The sequence below is a fragment of the Melozone crissalis genome, unplaced genomic scaffold (genome assembly GCF_028551555.1).
Source record: "Melozone crissalis strain CALT ecotype California unplaced genomic scaffold, PUWL_Pcris_2 ptg000027l_1, whole genome shotgun sequence".
Lineage (NCBI taxonomy): Eukaryota > Metazoa > Chordata > Aves > Passeriformes > Passerellidae > Melozone > Melozone crissalis.
Genome location: NW_026535805.1, coordinates 32,143,680 through 32,160,868, shown reverse-complemented (window position 1 = coordinate 32,160,868; position 17,189 = coordinate 32,143,680). Strand labels below are relative to the sequence as shown.

Here is a 17,189-nt window from a genome sequence, read left to right as displayed (position 1 = left end):
AACTGGCTTTGTTAGTTCAAGAGGAACACCTTAGACTGTAAGGTTATTAAAGGCATTTTTCTCTGACAGATGCTGATCATGGAACAGCCTCTTTCAAAGTAGTTCTGGCCATCATAAAGTGGGGGGTTTTTTTTCCATTTTAGGAAGTAAACTTTGGTACTGGTATTTGGTACAGAGATTATTAACTGCTGTAGCAGTTTACTGTAATTATAATGGCTGTGTGTGAGACATGGGGTGAGCTGACATCCTATGAAATTGCTTGTCAGTCCTTCTAGACCTTGTACTTATCTTGGTAACAGAAGTATTGATTAAACCTGTCTGATTGATTATCTTGGTAACAGAAGTATTGATTAAACCTGTCTGAACACATAGATATATTGAAACTGATCAGAAACTTCTAAATAGATTTCATTTCCATTACAAAACTGTTCTTGTAGGAATAATCTCTCAATTTTTAACTTGTCTTGGTTCAAAGCAAAGCTAAAAGCTGAGCCTGCAGAGGTTCTCCCTAGCACTAGTCATTCTTATGGATCCTTTCAGCTCTGCTCCTGGTATAGATGCTGCATTCTGTGTTGCCACTGGTGTTACTTGAAAGCTCAGCATTTACAAATGCATATTATTTAGTAGCAATGCATATATCTTTTCTTGCCTTTTCCCCCCTATTTTCTCCCCTCTTTCCACAAAAAGAAGCTGAGGTTCAGCTTTCTGTTTAAAGCTGTGCCATATAGTAGTGGCAGAGCTGAGAGGGACAGCTGTTCTTCACAGAAAATTATCCATCTCTAACGCTTTTTTATGCAGCTTTTATTCCCTTATGGAAAGGTAGTGGTCCAAGATAAACAGCAGAGCAAATATTAGATAGTTAAATTATATCTCTTCCGGCATCTGTTAGGTATTGAAACCAGTGTTGTCAATATTTAGGTGTGGATTTTAGATGTTTGGTTGTCTGATTAATCTGTTTGTATCCTAGAGCAGGAGGTATTTTGTGTGGGAGCACACCTACACTGGTTACTAAATGCTTGTGCCAATTCCTGTTTGATCTCCAGCATCGTTAAAATTCATGGTGTGCCATCTGTTCTTTTCATCACTTGTCATATAAGTGGTCATATGAATGTGTATTCAAACCATGTCAAAAATATTCCAAGGAAATGTTCGACAAAGAAATATGGGAAAGAAGTATTACTTCATGTACCTAGGCCTTTTTTGCAAGTGTATTTTCTGGATGGCATTTAAACCACAGTTTTGAAGTTAATGGAGTGTTGCATAATCCCATGGTGCAGTGCTTGTAGAAAATAATGCACATACTCGGTATGAAAGATGCAGAGAAATTTGTGCTGACACTGTTAGAGCATCAGTGTACTCACTAGCTCTTAGACACAGTATTTTTACTTTTTCATGATAGTTTCCTCTTCTAGATGATGCCCTAGGCCAGGCTGATGGGAATTGTGATGTAGTCCCACTGAGTTACAGTAGGACTTTTTCTGAGAATGTTCTAAATAGTTGATACATGCAGGAGAAAAGCTTGTTTTACAAGTGCCTTAACTTTGAGGGAAAGGTAAGATGTAAAGAGTTTAGAATCACAGAAATGTTAAGGTTGGAAAAGACCTTTAAAAATGAAGTCCAGCAGTTAAACTAACACACTACCATGTTCACCACTAAACCATGGCCCCGAGGGCCACATCCCCAAGTTTTTGAGCACTTCCAGAGATGGTGATTCCACCACTTCCCTGGGCAGCCTGATGACTCTTTTGGGAAGATTTTTTTTTCTTAATATCCAGACTAAAACTCCCCTTGTGCAACTTGAGGCCATTTCCTTCTCATGATGTTTCTTCTTGTTCTGTGAGAAGCAGCTGACCCTTGCCTGACTACAAGCTCCTTTCAGGTGGTTGTAGAAAGTGATATGATTCCCCTTGAGCCTCCTTTTCTCCAGGCTAAACACCCCCAGCTCCCTCCCCTGCTCCTCACACCACTTGTGCTTCAGTCACTCCACCAAGTCCCTTGGCTTTCTCTGGACTTGTTCCAGCACCAGGTATGGATTTTTATAATGGTAGATCCTACCAAGTTCAGTGGTGCTCAAATTATCTTGCCAAAAATCGATCCATCTACCCATAGGCCACGCTAATCTTTTGTATGAGCTTTTAAAATGGCAAATACTAAAATCTTGTGTTGGGCTGCCTTTAAGGTGTTATAGTTCTTATTGTCATTTGGAATCAGTATTTGTTAAGTTGAACAGTGGTTATTTCTATTGATTGCAAGAGACTTAATGCAGGAATCAAGAAGAGCAGTGTCTGACAATTATTTAAGGTTTCACACAATTTTTTTGGTGAGACGGCTTGATTTTTGAACACTGTTCTTGGCAAAACATTGCTCTCGAACATGAAACATTTGATAACAGCATTTTTCTATTTCCCTCACCCAACTTTCCCCTGCAAAAATGGTACAATATGTGTAGCATACAGGTTCTTCCTGCTACCTTTTACCCTCTGTGTTAGTCCTGATGCATGCCTGTGGAAGGAAGTAAGCAGGGAAACAAAGATTTCTGTGAGGCCACAAAGGGAATGAACTCACTGAGGTACTAAATGCTGAGTGTGTATTGTTAAAGGTGACATGCATAAGAAATTGCTTGGAGCCTTCTGAGGAAAATTTGTTTTAATTATGTTTTCTGAAGTGGATCTAATACAGTAATGCCTGTTTAGCTTTTAAATCCGGAGTAATCAGGGTTTTTTTCCAACTTTCATTTCTAGTGATATTTTTGTTCAAATGAATTGGTGTCTTTCATCCCCTAGGCTTTATTTATAACTGCCTCTTTATCCTTGCCTGCAAATGCTTTCAAGATGTTTTTGGAGGGCTTCTTAGAATTCTTACAGTCTGCTTTTAGGCTGCTCCCAGATTGGTGTGTTCTGGACTCCAGCACCCCTATAGTGGAAGTGCTGGGTACAAAGATGAGTAGTAAGATGAAAAAATCCTGGCATCTAATTTCTTGGTTTTTTTTTTTTTTTTTGTTTTTTTTTTTTGTTTTTTTTTTTTTTTTTTTGAGTTAGAGATAGATGCTGAAACAAGGATATGGTTTTGATTTGAGTAATAGTAATGAATCTTCTGAGATTTTTTTCTTTATAAAGAGTTGTTGAAAGGGCATTCAGAACTCCAAAATTAGATCTCGTTCTAGGCTGGTAGGGGCCGATCAAAAGTCTGTTGCAAATAATGGGAATATCTCCTCACTTATATTTCATTCAGATCCCTAAAAGTCCTCTCTCCAGTCCTGCATTATGGATGTGCAATTTGTAAAGAAGTTTTTGCCAGTATCTCATACCATACCTTTAGAAACCTGGGATCTGCAAGTCATCTTATAAGTCTTATTAAAACACATTGCTAAAATGAAATCTTCTTGTGGCTCTTTCCTCAGCTTGAATTGGGAACTTGTATTGTGGCTTAAATGCTTTCTGCCTTTGGGGTTTTTTTAATGCAAAATAATGTAGAATGGCATTAAGGTGAAATCTTGGAACAGTCTGATTTTAAAGGGAATACAGCAATATTTAAGTTTCAATATAATAAGGTGAGTGATCTACTACTAAGTAAAATGGTTGATTAATATCTTCTTCCTTATTTTAGGAACTGAAGGTTCTGAAACACAAGATAAGAAAGTGACTTCAGGACAAAGCAATGCTGGAACTAAATCAGGTACACCATTCCACATGCTCCATGTTTTAAGGCTGTTTGCTTCAATGGTGCATGGAAAACAGCTGTTGTCACAGGAATTTCTAAAGTTTGTTGCTTTTGTACCTCACTGTTTCAGACAAAACTGGTATCAGTGACTGTTCATGTGTAGATAGGCTGGAATATGTGATTGTTTGCAAAGAAGCAAAACTGGAAAAATCGAGTTATATTTTAGAATAGCTTAGGAATGAGGGCTGGGAAGTGAGAGAAGACAACAGAAGCCACCGTATTTGCATCTATGCTTGAATAAGAATTATGTGCTGTAGGCAAAGATTTGCAGCTTTGTATAAATGTGCCTCTGTTCAGGCATTTCCTCACTTACCACAAAGTGTGCCATGTTCTGCAACATGCTGTATGCAGTGGGCAGATGTTTCTCATTACTTCACCATACCTCACGGGTGCATGGTGTGGAATTAATTCACTGTTTGCTTACACAGTTGAAAATGTATGTGCTAAAAACCTTACTGTAGCCCTTGGTGTCGTGGGTCTGCTCCACTTGCATGCTTAGACCAAGATCCAGAAGAGGACTCAGATATCTAAATTCTGCTTATGTTGCAATTCAGGTACCCAAGGTTGAAGAATGCAATTAGTAATGATTTTGCTCAGATGCCTGGGAAAGCAGAGGTGCTTGTGGTGCTGATGACCAGGCCCACTGTAACATCCCCCTTTCAGCTCCTGGACAGCTTGGCAGCTCAGTGCCTGTTTTGTACTGACAGATCTTCTCTATCCCCAAAAGGGGCGCCTTGGCCTGTGTCCCCAGAGGGAAGGAATCCCAGCACTGTGTTCAGATCCCACCTGGCATGCTCTGCCAGGCACGCTGGGTCCTGCACAGAGCGCAGGAATCACGGCCGCTCTCAATCAGATAGACAGTGCTGGAAAAGGAGGAGAAAACAAAGATGATATTACCTCTTTCCACAGCTCTTTGTGGTGGACAGTGTTCAATACTTGCTTTATTCTACAGTAGTTTAATCCTGTTTTCATTTCTCAGAAGGGTGTCTTAGCTGTTCCAATGTTCCCTTCATGTGTGGTGGTGTGTAGAAGGAATCCAAAATTCTTGGGGCTGGAGTGAGGGAAGGCAGAGTGAGCTGACAGTATGAGCCACAAAAACTGGTCATATTTACAACTATATATGTCAATTGTTAAATTAGGAACTTAATTTCTACAAATACAAATTTCGCTTAAGAATTTGTTGAGTCTTAGTTCTATAGATTTGTAAAACTTATTTTTTCCTTTTGTTGCTATCATTAGGGACAAAAACCTATTGATGTTTCAGTGCAGAATTTCTGCAATATACTGTTCAAGGCTTCTAAGCTTTCAAAATTACCTATTAACTTGTTAAAATGAATTTTGAACACACACTAAATGTTCTAAATATATGGACATATACTGTTTTCATATGGAATTTAAAGGCTTAATTTCCAGCAGCAGGTAAAAAACTAATTTCTCCTATGTAGAACTATGGCTTATTTATTCTCCAAACATCCCTATCATACATATGCTTAATTCTATGCCTGTTACATAAGTGGAGGGAAATAGATTGCTGACTGTGAGTTCCCACATATTGCAGTTTTCCCAGACTGCAAGTTCCAAAGCAGCATGTGGGTCTTCCTGGAGTGTTGTCTCTTAGGTTTTGCATATGCCAAGTTGGCAATTATTTCTCTAAAAAATGAGAAATTCTTGCAGGATTTGTTGCAGCTGACATTTTCTCCATTTCCTTTCACAGTAACTTAAAGCTTATGGTCTGATGAGGAATATGAGCAAAAGAGTGTACAAAATATTTTATTTGTTTGTCCTGGTGTTCCTACCAAATAAGAAGAAATGCCAATCCCCCAGGTATTTGCCTGGTGGGTTTTGAATAAATAAAGATGTGAGAAATAAAATGGGGAGCAGTCCCAGTGAACTCTCTTCTTTTGCCTCAGTTTGAAACTATTGATGCTCTGCACTGAGGGTGCCAGCAGAACTTCTGGATTCAGAATGCAGATGTTGGAGGCTGGGGTTTTAGCCAAACTATGAAGGATCATTTTGAAGACTTAGAGAAGATATTTTAATTATCAGTGTAAATCTTGCACTGATAATATGTGCTCCAGCGTCTAGTAGAGCAAATGCAATGATGGTCTGCTGCAAAGGTGTTACCCTCATCTTTGTGCTAATATTGATTTAGCTCTTTGTGGTCCCAAATGTATGCAAAATCAATTGTTACTGAAGACACACACTCTGCATAGCCTGCAACTTAATGTGAATTCTTTAGGATTGTTCTAACATCCTGCGGTGTTGGGAGAGGGGCTGCTCTTGTGTGAGCACTATCAGGTGTGTGATATGGAAAAAATAATTGGATATCTTCAAACAGAGTGGCAGAGGGCAACTTTAAAAATTTATTTTATTCCTTCATTGCTTATAATTAGGAATTCTTAAGGGAGACCTTTTCAGTTTGCCTGTCCATGTAACCCTCCTGCCTCTTTGAAGAATTGTTGCCTCTCTCCAATAGGGAAATCTCTCTTCTCAAAAAAGGGAAAAAAAACCCGAACTGGAAGGGTATTCTGAAAGAAGCAGGTTTCTACATTTTTCCCCAGTGCCTCATCATTTTGTGTCAACTCAATGTTACATTGACTTTGCTGACAGCCCTTGAAGGGAACCCTTGTTTTCCAGGGAAAATGTGCATTATTCCACAAGCACTAATTACTCATGCCACAGAAATTCATGTTTTGTGAACCTTGTGTGCCAGCCACCAGAGAGAAGGAATATTATTACCCTTTTGACCTGTGTCTGCATGCTGAGGGGCTGTGTGTGAGCCAGCGCGCTGCTGAACATCAGCCAAATGCAGATGTACACCCTGCAGTGGGCAAATCTCTGCCATGCCATGGCTGAGCACAGTGTCATAAATGGCAGCACTCTGGGCTAGCCAGCCAACATTGAAGTTTTGACCTGCAGCTGGGTGACAGATTACCTATGCCTTTGCCAGTGACTTTTTCACTTGCTGTGCCCTTCATGGGGGCTGTCGTGTGTGAAGGTTCTCCGTGCCAACTGTGCAATGGGTTTGCTCCTTGCAGCTGTTACTTTGTATTGCTATTAGCACTCTTAATTGGGGCTCTAGTCTGACAGTAGTTGAGATAATAGTTTTTCACTGATTAGAGTTCAAGTGTAATTAAAGTGTAGTAGCTGTTGGTGAACTGGTTCACCCAAGAAATCCTGTCATTCTCATGCAGAAAACTCTGTTAGAGGATGAAATGCACATATTTTTTTTTAATCTAACTCAAATATCTATTCAAAATTAGTTTAGCACAGCCTCACTTCAGGGACATACTTTGCAAATATCTTTAACCTCAGTTTTATGCCCCATTGTATTGTTTGCTAATAACTTTTTTCATAGGTATGCTCCCTATACACAAGTAGGCTGACTCTACATGTTTTTACAAGTTGATTACATGTGTATTCACACCAAATAGTGAAAAGGTTCTGTTGTCTTGTGTTCTTTCATGATGACAGTATTTGAAAATCTCTTTATCTTAAAATACTTTAAAATTGAGTTCCTCTCAGTACTAAAATAAATCAGACCATTTATTTATATCCAGAAATCTTTTTTATTTTTCTGTGGGTTTTTTGTTTATTGTGTTCTTATGCAAAGCAGACTTTTTCAGTGCTACTGAAAAAACCCCATAAAATTAAAAGCTTTCCAGGTTTAACAGAACAGGCTGAGTAGGAAATTGGTTTTGGCAGCATGCTGAGATGAATTGCTAACTTGGATTTTGTTCCCTTTGTCTGGAACAGCTCCATTGCTGAGACTGGAAGTTGGATGCTAGCTGTTCAGCACTTTGTTGTCTTCCAGAACCATCATTGAGCAAGTGATGTTTTCCAACCAAACCTGAATTTTTAACGTCAGACCTGGGCTCTGACACAGATCTTTCATGTGATCCTCGGTCTTACTGCTGTGATCCAAGCAGCCAGTTGCAGATAGTTGTGAAGTACTCATGTAGATAAATTTTCATGTACGATAGATAAAGCTCTCATCTTACTTGACTTGTAAGTCCATGTATGTGATGCCTCACTGCCTTTAGTATATTTGCTAGAGTTTTTAACACATGTGCACACAAACATCTTTTGAGATCAGTATCATGCTTTTTCCAGAGGCTCAGCCAGAACTGCTTTAGAACGACTCAGCCAGAGCAGTGTTTTGCTTCAGCCTGTTTTGCTTGTATGCTGAGGTTCTTGTGTCATGATATAGGGCTTATTAGCTGTTCTGAGGCAATATCAAGGGGAAGACAAAGCTTGATTATAATAGTCTTTCCTGTGGGTGCATTTTGGAGAGACATTATGGAATAATAAACAGTATTCTCTCTAGAAGTCAGGTTGTTTTAGGCTTGGAAACAAAATAAAGTTTCTTCCTTGGTTTTCACAAGCAGTAGTCTTGCTGGATATTTGCAGTCACATGTTAGTCTATTCTTTAGAAGTATTTTATTTATTAAAAATAGGAATGCATTCTAATTATCAGTTTTATGGGTTTTTTAAAATAAGATGGATTTCTCAAAACATTATCTATTTTGACAGAATAATTAGGGTTGTTAAACAGCCATTGTCCTTTAAGTTTGGGTTTGGTAGTATTTGATTTTATGCTGTGTGCCTAATACTCCTCTTTCTCCATTTGTAGATCACCCAACAGTACTAAGGGTTGATGACAGGCAACGGCTTGCCAGAGAACGGAGAGAAGAGAGAGAAAAACAGCTAGGTAAGGCCCCCTCTTGTGTGTGTTTGTTTGGTTGGTTTTTTGTTTGTTTTTACTGGACTATCATCTGCATGCAGCATTATTGCCAGCTTACTTTTAGGGGCAGTCATTTAGCAAAATGATAGTGCTAGATTTGCAATAGTATCGTCTCAGATACGCTGCCATATCTTTAAAGTAAATCTTTTAGTTCATCAGTACTGTATCTCTCACCTGTTCCATGAATGGGAATGAAAAGTAGGTGTTAATTCTGAAATCATGCAAGGGAACTTAGCTGATGTAAATGGAATTTTGAGGTTTTGGGATATTTTATCAATTAAGATTAAAATGCCGAATACCATAAAATAGAATTGAAGAATATGTTGCCAATGTATGCTTTGAATTTTTTAATGTATACTTGGGGTACATTTTTCAGGTCAAACCTTTAGTAGGAATCAAATAGGTGTGCTGAATATGTTATGTCAGCTATGCCTGCATAAGTATAACACAGTTTGAGTGAGTAGTGAAGGCTGCCTAACAAGTGACTGCTGATGGGCAGTGTACTGAGTATGATGGTGAGAGAATTAAGAATTTTGTGAAGCCAGACTGGTGGCTTTCTGAACAATGTGTAAATGTTTGGCTGCCACAAAGTTCTGTGGTAATTGGGGCGTTGGGAAATACAAGTATTTCCTCTTTTTTATGTGTTTACTCTGATTTATTTCAATGCTGAATTGTTCTAAGGGCTTGAGAAACAGAAGTTCTTTATTTCCCATTTCCAACTTCTGAAAGTTTATTGAACTATATTGTAACTCCAGCCAGAATTACGCTGCTTCTTCTAACTTGAAGAGCCATCATTAATTGTCACCTAGGTCTTGATAGCATTTATATCCTCCCTTGTTTACAGCACCTTATAACATTGCAGTAGCCATGCATGAATCACTAGGATTGTTTTGGAGGGGAAAAGGAAAGCTTTAGTTTTGGCTTGCTGAAGGGGTAACATGACAGGATATTTGATAATCCCTGAAAAGCTGCTCCTCGAGTTGAGGTTGATGGTATGTGTAGGCTTAGTTTCTTCAGGTTTCAGAGCAAATGGATGTTTCTGGCCCATTTTAATTAATTATTCGCATATGATGGTTCCATGTCTTGAATTTCTTTTTTTCTCAGGTTTTATCATTGTATAATAACAATGCTTTAGTCAAATGCAAGAGAAAGATACTTTCCTTGAATTTAACTCTGATTTTTCTAGCTATTGATAAATGACTATTTATTACCAGAAGGGCATGACTTCTGTTGATAAATGTGCTATTTTGTGTGATGTGATTTAAAGGCAACATCAAAGCAACATCAGGAGTTTTTATAAGTTGATGTGGAATCCTTCATTTCCACATGGGAGAGTTTTGCATGTCCCTGTGATGTATAACTGTATTGCGTGTTGTTGCTTGGAGAATTATTTTGAAGTAACAAGAAAATTGAAAGTTGCATTGTACTTTCATCTGTATATTTGTCTGCTATGATTTAGTACGATTAGGAGCTGTCTCTTGAGATTTGTGTTCCAGTACAGCCGAGCAATGATTTTTACAACAGCATGTAACTTTTTTTTTTTAGTGCATTTAGTGCAGATCCTAGATAATCAGTCACTCATGTCATGTGAACCACAGCAAAGAAATTCCTAAGCTGTCTCTCTTAAACATTAAGTTGTATAATATTGTTACATAAATGTGTCTTGCTAAAAATTAGAGTTGGATTTTGTTAATACTGGGACATCAGCCATGCAACAGTAAAGCAACTGAAGGAAGGAATTTTAATTTTTTTTCAATTGAATTAGATTGGATTTAAACTTAATTCCTTTCCTTTTGATTCAAGGGATCTTTCAGGTTTAGCAAAGAATTCTTTTTATACAGAAGTTGAGAATTTCAGTCCTACCTCAAATAAAATTATTCTTTGTTCTAAAAAAAGGAAAGGACAGGGTTCAATTCTCTAGGTATAGAGATGGTAGTAATTTTGTTTTGTACTTTCAGCAACTTGAACTCCTGGGGGTCAGGAGAATTAAGTTGTTGACCCTTCTGTTAAGAACATGTGGAGTACCACTTTAATAAGGATTACATTTATTTATTAGGTGATATTCTGTTATTAAAGAAGAGTTGATTTAAGACCATTTTTATTTCCCCTTTTTTACTCTCAAATTCTATTTTTTCAAGTTCCACTGTGCTGTAATAGATTTGGCTTTCCTGTGGTGGATTGACATGTGCTCTGAACTCCTGAGGATTTCTTTGCACCTGGAAATAGTATTTTAGCACTCTTAGACTACTTAGCACACTTGGGTTTCTAAGTATTGTTTTTAATGAGTGCTTAGAGAATAGGAAATGCTATAATTTTTGTCTGAATATATATATATGTAGCACATAAATGTGTTGGGACTGTCGGTACCTGCTGTTTCAGGATCATGTTGAGCCACCTAATGGAAAAGATTAAAGAAGCTTCTACAAAAAATGCCCCTTTCACCTTTAGTATATTCATGTTTTCTTTTGGACTTTTCTTTAGGTAACCTAGAAGATACACAGGGACACAATCAGCAAATCACATCATCAAAAAGTGATTGTTTTAGTTTCTTCACTGTGGGAAAGGCATTGCTTTTGAAATGCCATCCCAACACTTCTAAAATATTAATTCTTTGACTTTTTTCTTCGGAGTTCCTTTTGCATGACTAAAGTTGTAGCAGTTTCATGGAGGGTTTTCTGCTTCAATCTTTTTAATCTCCTGACCATTTGGTATTGTGTGTTTTGCTGATATCACATTCAGGCCTTAAAGGATTAGGGTGATACTGATTTTCTAAGTAATGCTTCCAGAGTTGTAACTTGCTCTTTAGTAACCATGTTTTAATTTTTGTGCTTTTTCCACTAGTGCTCTTTCCCATAGCACCTGTGCATAAAAGTTAACACCTGCCCTTTAAAATAAAGATATCACATCTCTCTATGTGAGACTAACCCTCCTGAATTGTGCAAAATGGAAATCCCAAGAGAGGCAGTGGTAGGTCAAATGGCTCTGTTCCTGGAGGCCAGAGCAAAGGGAGCTCTCACACTCTGGCTCCAGCTTGGCACTTACATGTGTCAGGCTGAGCAGCTGTGTTCTGGCCCTGAATGTTGAGACAAACGTGTTGGAACCCACTTTTTATGAAGGCAGCCATGGTAGATGGCTTGCTCAAACTGGAAAACATTACTGAAAATTGCTGCTTTTCATCATGTGGATTTTACCCTTATCTGCCGTTCTGATTGTATCTGTACTGCCAAATTAACAGTGTTGAAGAGCATTTCCTGATGCTAAAACTTAATTGTTCTTGCTATAAAGCTGTCATGATGGATCCTGGCAGGGTGTTGGCTCCAGCCAGCTAGTTGTCTGCCTGCTGATTCCCAGACAAGGTTTGGGAATCGGCTGGGAAGGTCCATGGGCTTTTCTGCATGTGCAGATTAAGTGCTGTCACCATTTTGGAGGGTAGAAGTTTAGTAGTAGAGATGAAAGTTCTTCCATGCCAGTTAGTCTCTGGTTCCAGAGCACAGACCTAGTCCTCCCTAACTGGAAAGAAAAATCAAAATGTGTTTTTCAACAGGGAAAATAACTGGGGTGTTAAAATGGATTTAATTCTGGTAACCTTAGGTGGTGGCCTGGCAAAGAGGAAGAATTTTCTTGTTATTACTTAGCAGTATCTTGGTCCCTGATTCTTGAGAAAACTGAGTCTCACTTTTATGAGTCTCATTTCTGTGCATGTTTTATCTATGCTAATCCTGCTTGAAGTCTGATCTTTTTTTAATCAGAATTATGATCCTGACAAGGACATGTGGTTAATTTAGTTTTTGGTGTTGGGAACAAAAGATGGTAATACTGCTTTTTGACTTAGCCCACTTCCTTAAGTAAAGAGTGATTAATGTTAGCTCTTAGAATATGTTTGAGTTTCAAGTTGACTAAATTCATTAAATTCTTAATACTTACAATGCATAAGCACTAAAATAGTATTTTAAACATCACAGAAAGTGATCACTGGGATAATAATAACATTAATAAAAATTACAATTTTTTTTCTGTGAGTAAATTCCTTCTGGCCTGTTTTCTTCCCTGGCACTTGGGGGCAGAACTTTATCCAACAGAAGGAAGCCCCACAGAAACTGGGAATCATTGACTCTAGCATATGAATAATTTTGGGATCTCCTTGGAGAATTTGAATGTTGAAAGAGTTTATAAGACAAGAGAACAATTTTTAAGGAAGACTAGTTTAAAAACTTATGTGATAAATGTCCCTTGGACCATGGTTACTGGGGAAAGGTTGGCTTAGAGAATGTCACATTAACTTCACCTTTAATTACAGCTCTGAAGTTCACCTTCTAATTTGTTCAGTCAGCCCCTTCTGTGTAATGTCCCCATTTTTAGGTGTGGTTAAAGCATCACTGATCCATTTTACTGCTAATGCAGCAAGGAGGCAATCACGCCTCAGTGCAGAGCTGGCAGTGAGCAAAGGTGAAAGAGCAGTCAGAGGAGAAAGCTTTTCTAACTTTACAGCACTGAGGTCAGTGCTGTAAAGTTAGAAAAGATAAAGTGTGGAAAGCATGACAAAGACTAGCAAAGACAGCTCAGGTGAGCTGTCCATCTGAGGTGGGTTCAAAAGGCAGACTGAGAAAGCATGGTGATAGACTGATCTGCCTTTGTATAGGCAGTAAACCAAAAGCAAAAGAATCTGGGGGCACATTCTTTGCTTCACAGAGATAAACAGAAAATAAAGGCTTTGACACTTAGTGCATGCTCCTCCTTCCCTCACTGCCTAAAACTCCTGCAAAGAATAGTTCTAGTATGTGTGGCTGGGGAAAGAAACTGCAAAATTATTTCCAAGAAAGAAATATGCAAGGTTTGTAGCTAGCATCGTCCACATTACATTAGTTAATTCCAGTGTAAAATTTATTGGTTTCAAGTCTTTTGCGTCTCTTGATAGTGGAGTGTCTCTTTCTTGATTGACCTTGTTTTCTCTCGCTGTTATTCACTTCAGAAGTGTCAGAAACACAGCCTTAATTATGTTGCTTTGTAATCTAACCCAGCATTCTAGTTTGCAAACAAGCAGAAGGTATTCAACAGCATGTCTAGGGCTCAATTTCTAAATCCTGTTTTTATGCTCTAATTTTGTGTCCTTGTATCACATGACTGTGTTCAAATATATTGATTGTACTAAGGAATGGAATTGAAAATGGATCAGGCTGTGACTTTTGTTTGTACTTTCCAGCTTTAATGTAATTATTCCAATGGAATTTAAGCTTTCAGCGTGCAGGTCCTATCTGAATGGTGACCAGACTTTCCTTGAATGAATCTTGCACATTGTCGTACAATACGAGATATTACAAGGGAGAGGAAGATCATGAACCTGTTAATGCTCAGGCCTCAGAAGGTGCTTTTTTGTTGGACCATACCCCCAGTGGAGTTCTTTGTTGGCTTAGCTCCAGACAGAGCTCTTGGCACAGTTTCTGGAGACACCGTTATAGAAGTTGGTATTCTTCCCTGCCACATCCTCTAACTGGCTGCTCTTTCAGGTTGATGAGACCTTTTAGAGATATCATCAGTTTCCTGTAGGCTCATCTGCTGATTCTTTCTATCAGCAAGGCATTTGATGCTGTGCTTCTAGAAGCATGCCTGTGTATCCAGAATAGAGCTTAATATATTTTTAAAATTTTTTTTACGTTAGAGCAGAGGTCTAAAGAGTAAACTTTTTACTCTACAAGACAATTTTTTCATATCTGTTTGGGGTGCCAGGAAAATGTTTCTGAAAATTCATAAATGGGGACATAAGAATGAAAGAAAAATATTCTAAACTTCTTATTTTTCCTGATGCTATCTTTATATATCTAAGGACACTAACTTATGTCCCTGTATATTCCTACCTTATAGGCGACCAAAACTGAGCCCTTAAGTTCATAGAAGAATGTCAGTAGTGCATGCAGGAAGAAGTGTAAACAAAGCAGATGTTCTCCTTTGATTCTCTAATAAGACAAAATGCAGGAATTGAAAATTGAAAAAAATTAAAAGTAGTCAAGATTATATCTCTATCTGTGAAAAAGTTAAATTAATGAAAATAGATATTACACTTATTTCAGCAAACAGATGTATCATAAATCATACTTTCATGTACTTGTTAAATACTTGGTCCAAGCATAAAATTAGTAACTTCCTCATGTTAGCAGGTGGGCACATTTTCTGCTGTCTTGCCTGTAGCCTAGAGGTGGAAAGATGTAGCTTTTTATTTGGTTTGAATCAGATCTGTTATTTTTGTTAAAAGTTCTTCCAGCCGAACACGTCCATTTGCCTGGGTTAATTCCTCACTAATGCTTGTTTCTCTTACTGAGCTGTCTTGCTGTATCACAATAGTGTGATTTTTATCGCCCCTTCTCAGAGAAGCAGAAAGATGAAGATAAGCACTCTGTCCAGAGGTCCAGCATTCGATTGTCGTACCAGAACTAAGAATGTACATAAATATCTTTTTAGCCTCTCTCTTCTGAAATTTAGTCTTAAAAGTTCAAATGTCGTATTTTCATTGCTTTTTCTAAACAACATGACAGACTGAATCCTATGGAAATCACCATGAACCGTGTCTCAAGGAAGTTTAGCCATTTACATTAATAAAAGCAAGAACAAATAATCTCCATGTCTTTTATAGGCAAATTAATATTCCAGTGACACCAGTTAAGAAAGCTGTTGAGGTTTTGTTGGGGTTTTTTTCTCCTTTTTGTAATTTATTAATTTTCAGTAGACCACCAAAGAGCTTTTTTGTGCTGGGTTGCATTGTAAGCCTATTCCAGGCAGAAAAGAGCCAGCTCATCACAGGGTCCATGGAAGTCTTGTGGCTCAGAGCAGCAGCTTGTCTTGATATGATCAATAGTCTGTACATAAGTGACTATCCATTAAAAGCTGACATGCTACAGCAAGCTGGATTTTCATGAGATATATGCAATTATGCTTCTTAGATGCTCTTAGCCCCTTCAAAGATAATGGATTTTTCAAATCTTCTGCAAAAGGGTTTGATTGAGTTCCAGTTTTGAACAACTACATTGTTTGGATTACTTAGTGTGTTCAGAGTCTAGGTAACAGGATGTATGCACTGGGCTTGGGGTTTTTTTTGTGGTAGGCTGGTTTGCTGTGGTTGAATTTTGTTTTTTTTTAATTAATTTTTGTACCACTGTAGTGAAAGGATTCTGTAAGAGTCTAGAGCATTTCCTGTGTGATGGTAGCACTGACTTAGACTGCAAACATACAATGTTGCATAAGGGAACAATCTAGTTCCACTCTGGATCCCAAAGCTTTCAAGACGCCAGTGCGGAGAGGTCCAGAGTATCATCAGTGGTTTCATGTGGACTGCAGTCTGAGCCTGCATCTACAAAATTAATGAAAATTAATTGATAGGGAAAAAAGTTGGTCCTGTGTAGGGCTTCTTGATTTTTCTTGATTAGCTCTTCTGAAACATGTTGTTTGAAGCTGTGTATAAATGGAATTATGTGACAGATTAATGTTTACCTTTAGACTTCTTTGGTGGGTAACTTCCTTCCTTTTGTTGGTCCAGGTGCTAGAATTGTTATTCCATCCACTTCTATCATAGGAGATCTGTATTGATCAATAAAGGTGAAAGTTCTGATGGTTTCACCTCTCTTTTTGTTGTCTTTTTTCAGTAAAATATTAGGGAATTAGCATGGTTTATGTAACAGAAGTTTGTTCACTTGCATCTGACTTCAGTATTTAGGCATTTTGAGCTGGCAAAGTTTCTTCTTCCATGAAGAAACTGTCTGCTCAAATAACTGTTGGTAATTCATAATAAGTATATTGAGATTAGATAAAATCAGTGTGTGACCAGGGTACATTTTAATACATGAGGAGAGATAAGGATATTATCTATCTCTGAAGAAAGAGAGTTCAAAAGGCTTTCCATTGACCGTGGTTATTCGAAATGTATTAAAGACTTCACTACATAAAACAAGTTAATGCTTTTATTTCTCAATTTTCTCACAGCTGCAAGAGAATCCGTCTGGCTAGAAAGAGAAGAGAGAGCACGGCAGCATTATGAGAAGCACCTAGAGGAGCGCAGGAAGAAGCTAGAAGAGCAGAGACTAAAGGAAGAGAGAAGGCGAGCTGCCGTAGAGGAAAAGCGAAGGCAGAAACTAGAAGAAGAGAAGGTAAGAATGAATGCCATGAAACAGCTTTTCAACTTCTCTTGCCCTAAGATACAGTACTATCAGCCTTTTTCTCTAAGAGCTGATGTAGACAATGCAGCATGAGCCATGGTCAGTATGACAGTGTGTGTGGAAGGATTTTAAGCCTTACTTCCACAGGTACTGCTTCTGTTATGAATCAAGTGCAGTGAAATTGAGCCTGCCTGGATTACTGTGTATGGCACTGTGCAAACTCATGCAGAAAAACAATTTGGGTCAGGTTTGTATGGTTATCCGTTAACTCTTAGCCATTCAGTTTAAGGGTAGTTAAATATAAGTTGCCCTAAGAAAACCTTTTCAGAAATGAGTGTGCAGTGAAATATGCTCTTGGCTGATTTGCCTCCCAGTTAAACTGGGAAGTATGAGCAGTGTGATCCTATCTAAGCCACCTCATCCTTGTGGATGTTGTGTTTCCTATCTCTCCCACTCCTCTGGTATTTAGTACATGGGAAGTAGCACTAGGGTGTGTTTGTGTAGTGGCAGGGCCACTTAAACAGATCTTACCTTTCCAAAATTTCATTTAATGTTCTAACTTATTTATGGCTTACTTGCTGCTT

General features: G+C 38.2%; 1 protein-coding gene across 5 annotated transcripts in view; it reads left to right on the top strand.

The window, feature by feature from the left end:
• The window catches only part of MAP7 (microtubule associated protein 7), a 108,844-nt gene that overhangs the window by 58,222 nt on the left and 33,433 nt on the right, over positions 1 to 17,189 (top strand). For all 5 annotated transcript variants that reach the window (XM_054279308.1, XM_054279309.1, XM_054279307.1 and 2 more), the window contains exons 2-4: positions 3,607 to 3,675; positions 8,354 to 8,431; positions 16,433 to 16,596. In XM_054279308.1, coding sequence (XP_054135283.1) covers positions 3,607 to 3,675; positions 8,354 to 8,431; positions 16,433 to 16,596 — 311 coding nt within the window. The remainder of the gene's footprint in view (positions 1 to 3,606; positions 3,676 to 8,353; positions 8,432 to 16,432; positions 16,597 to 17,189) is intronic.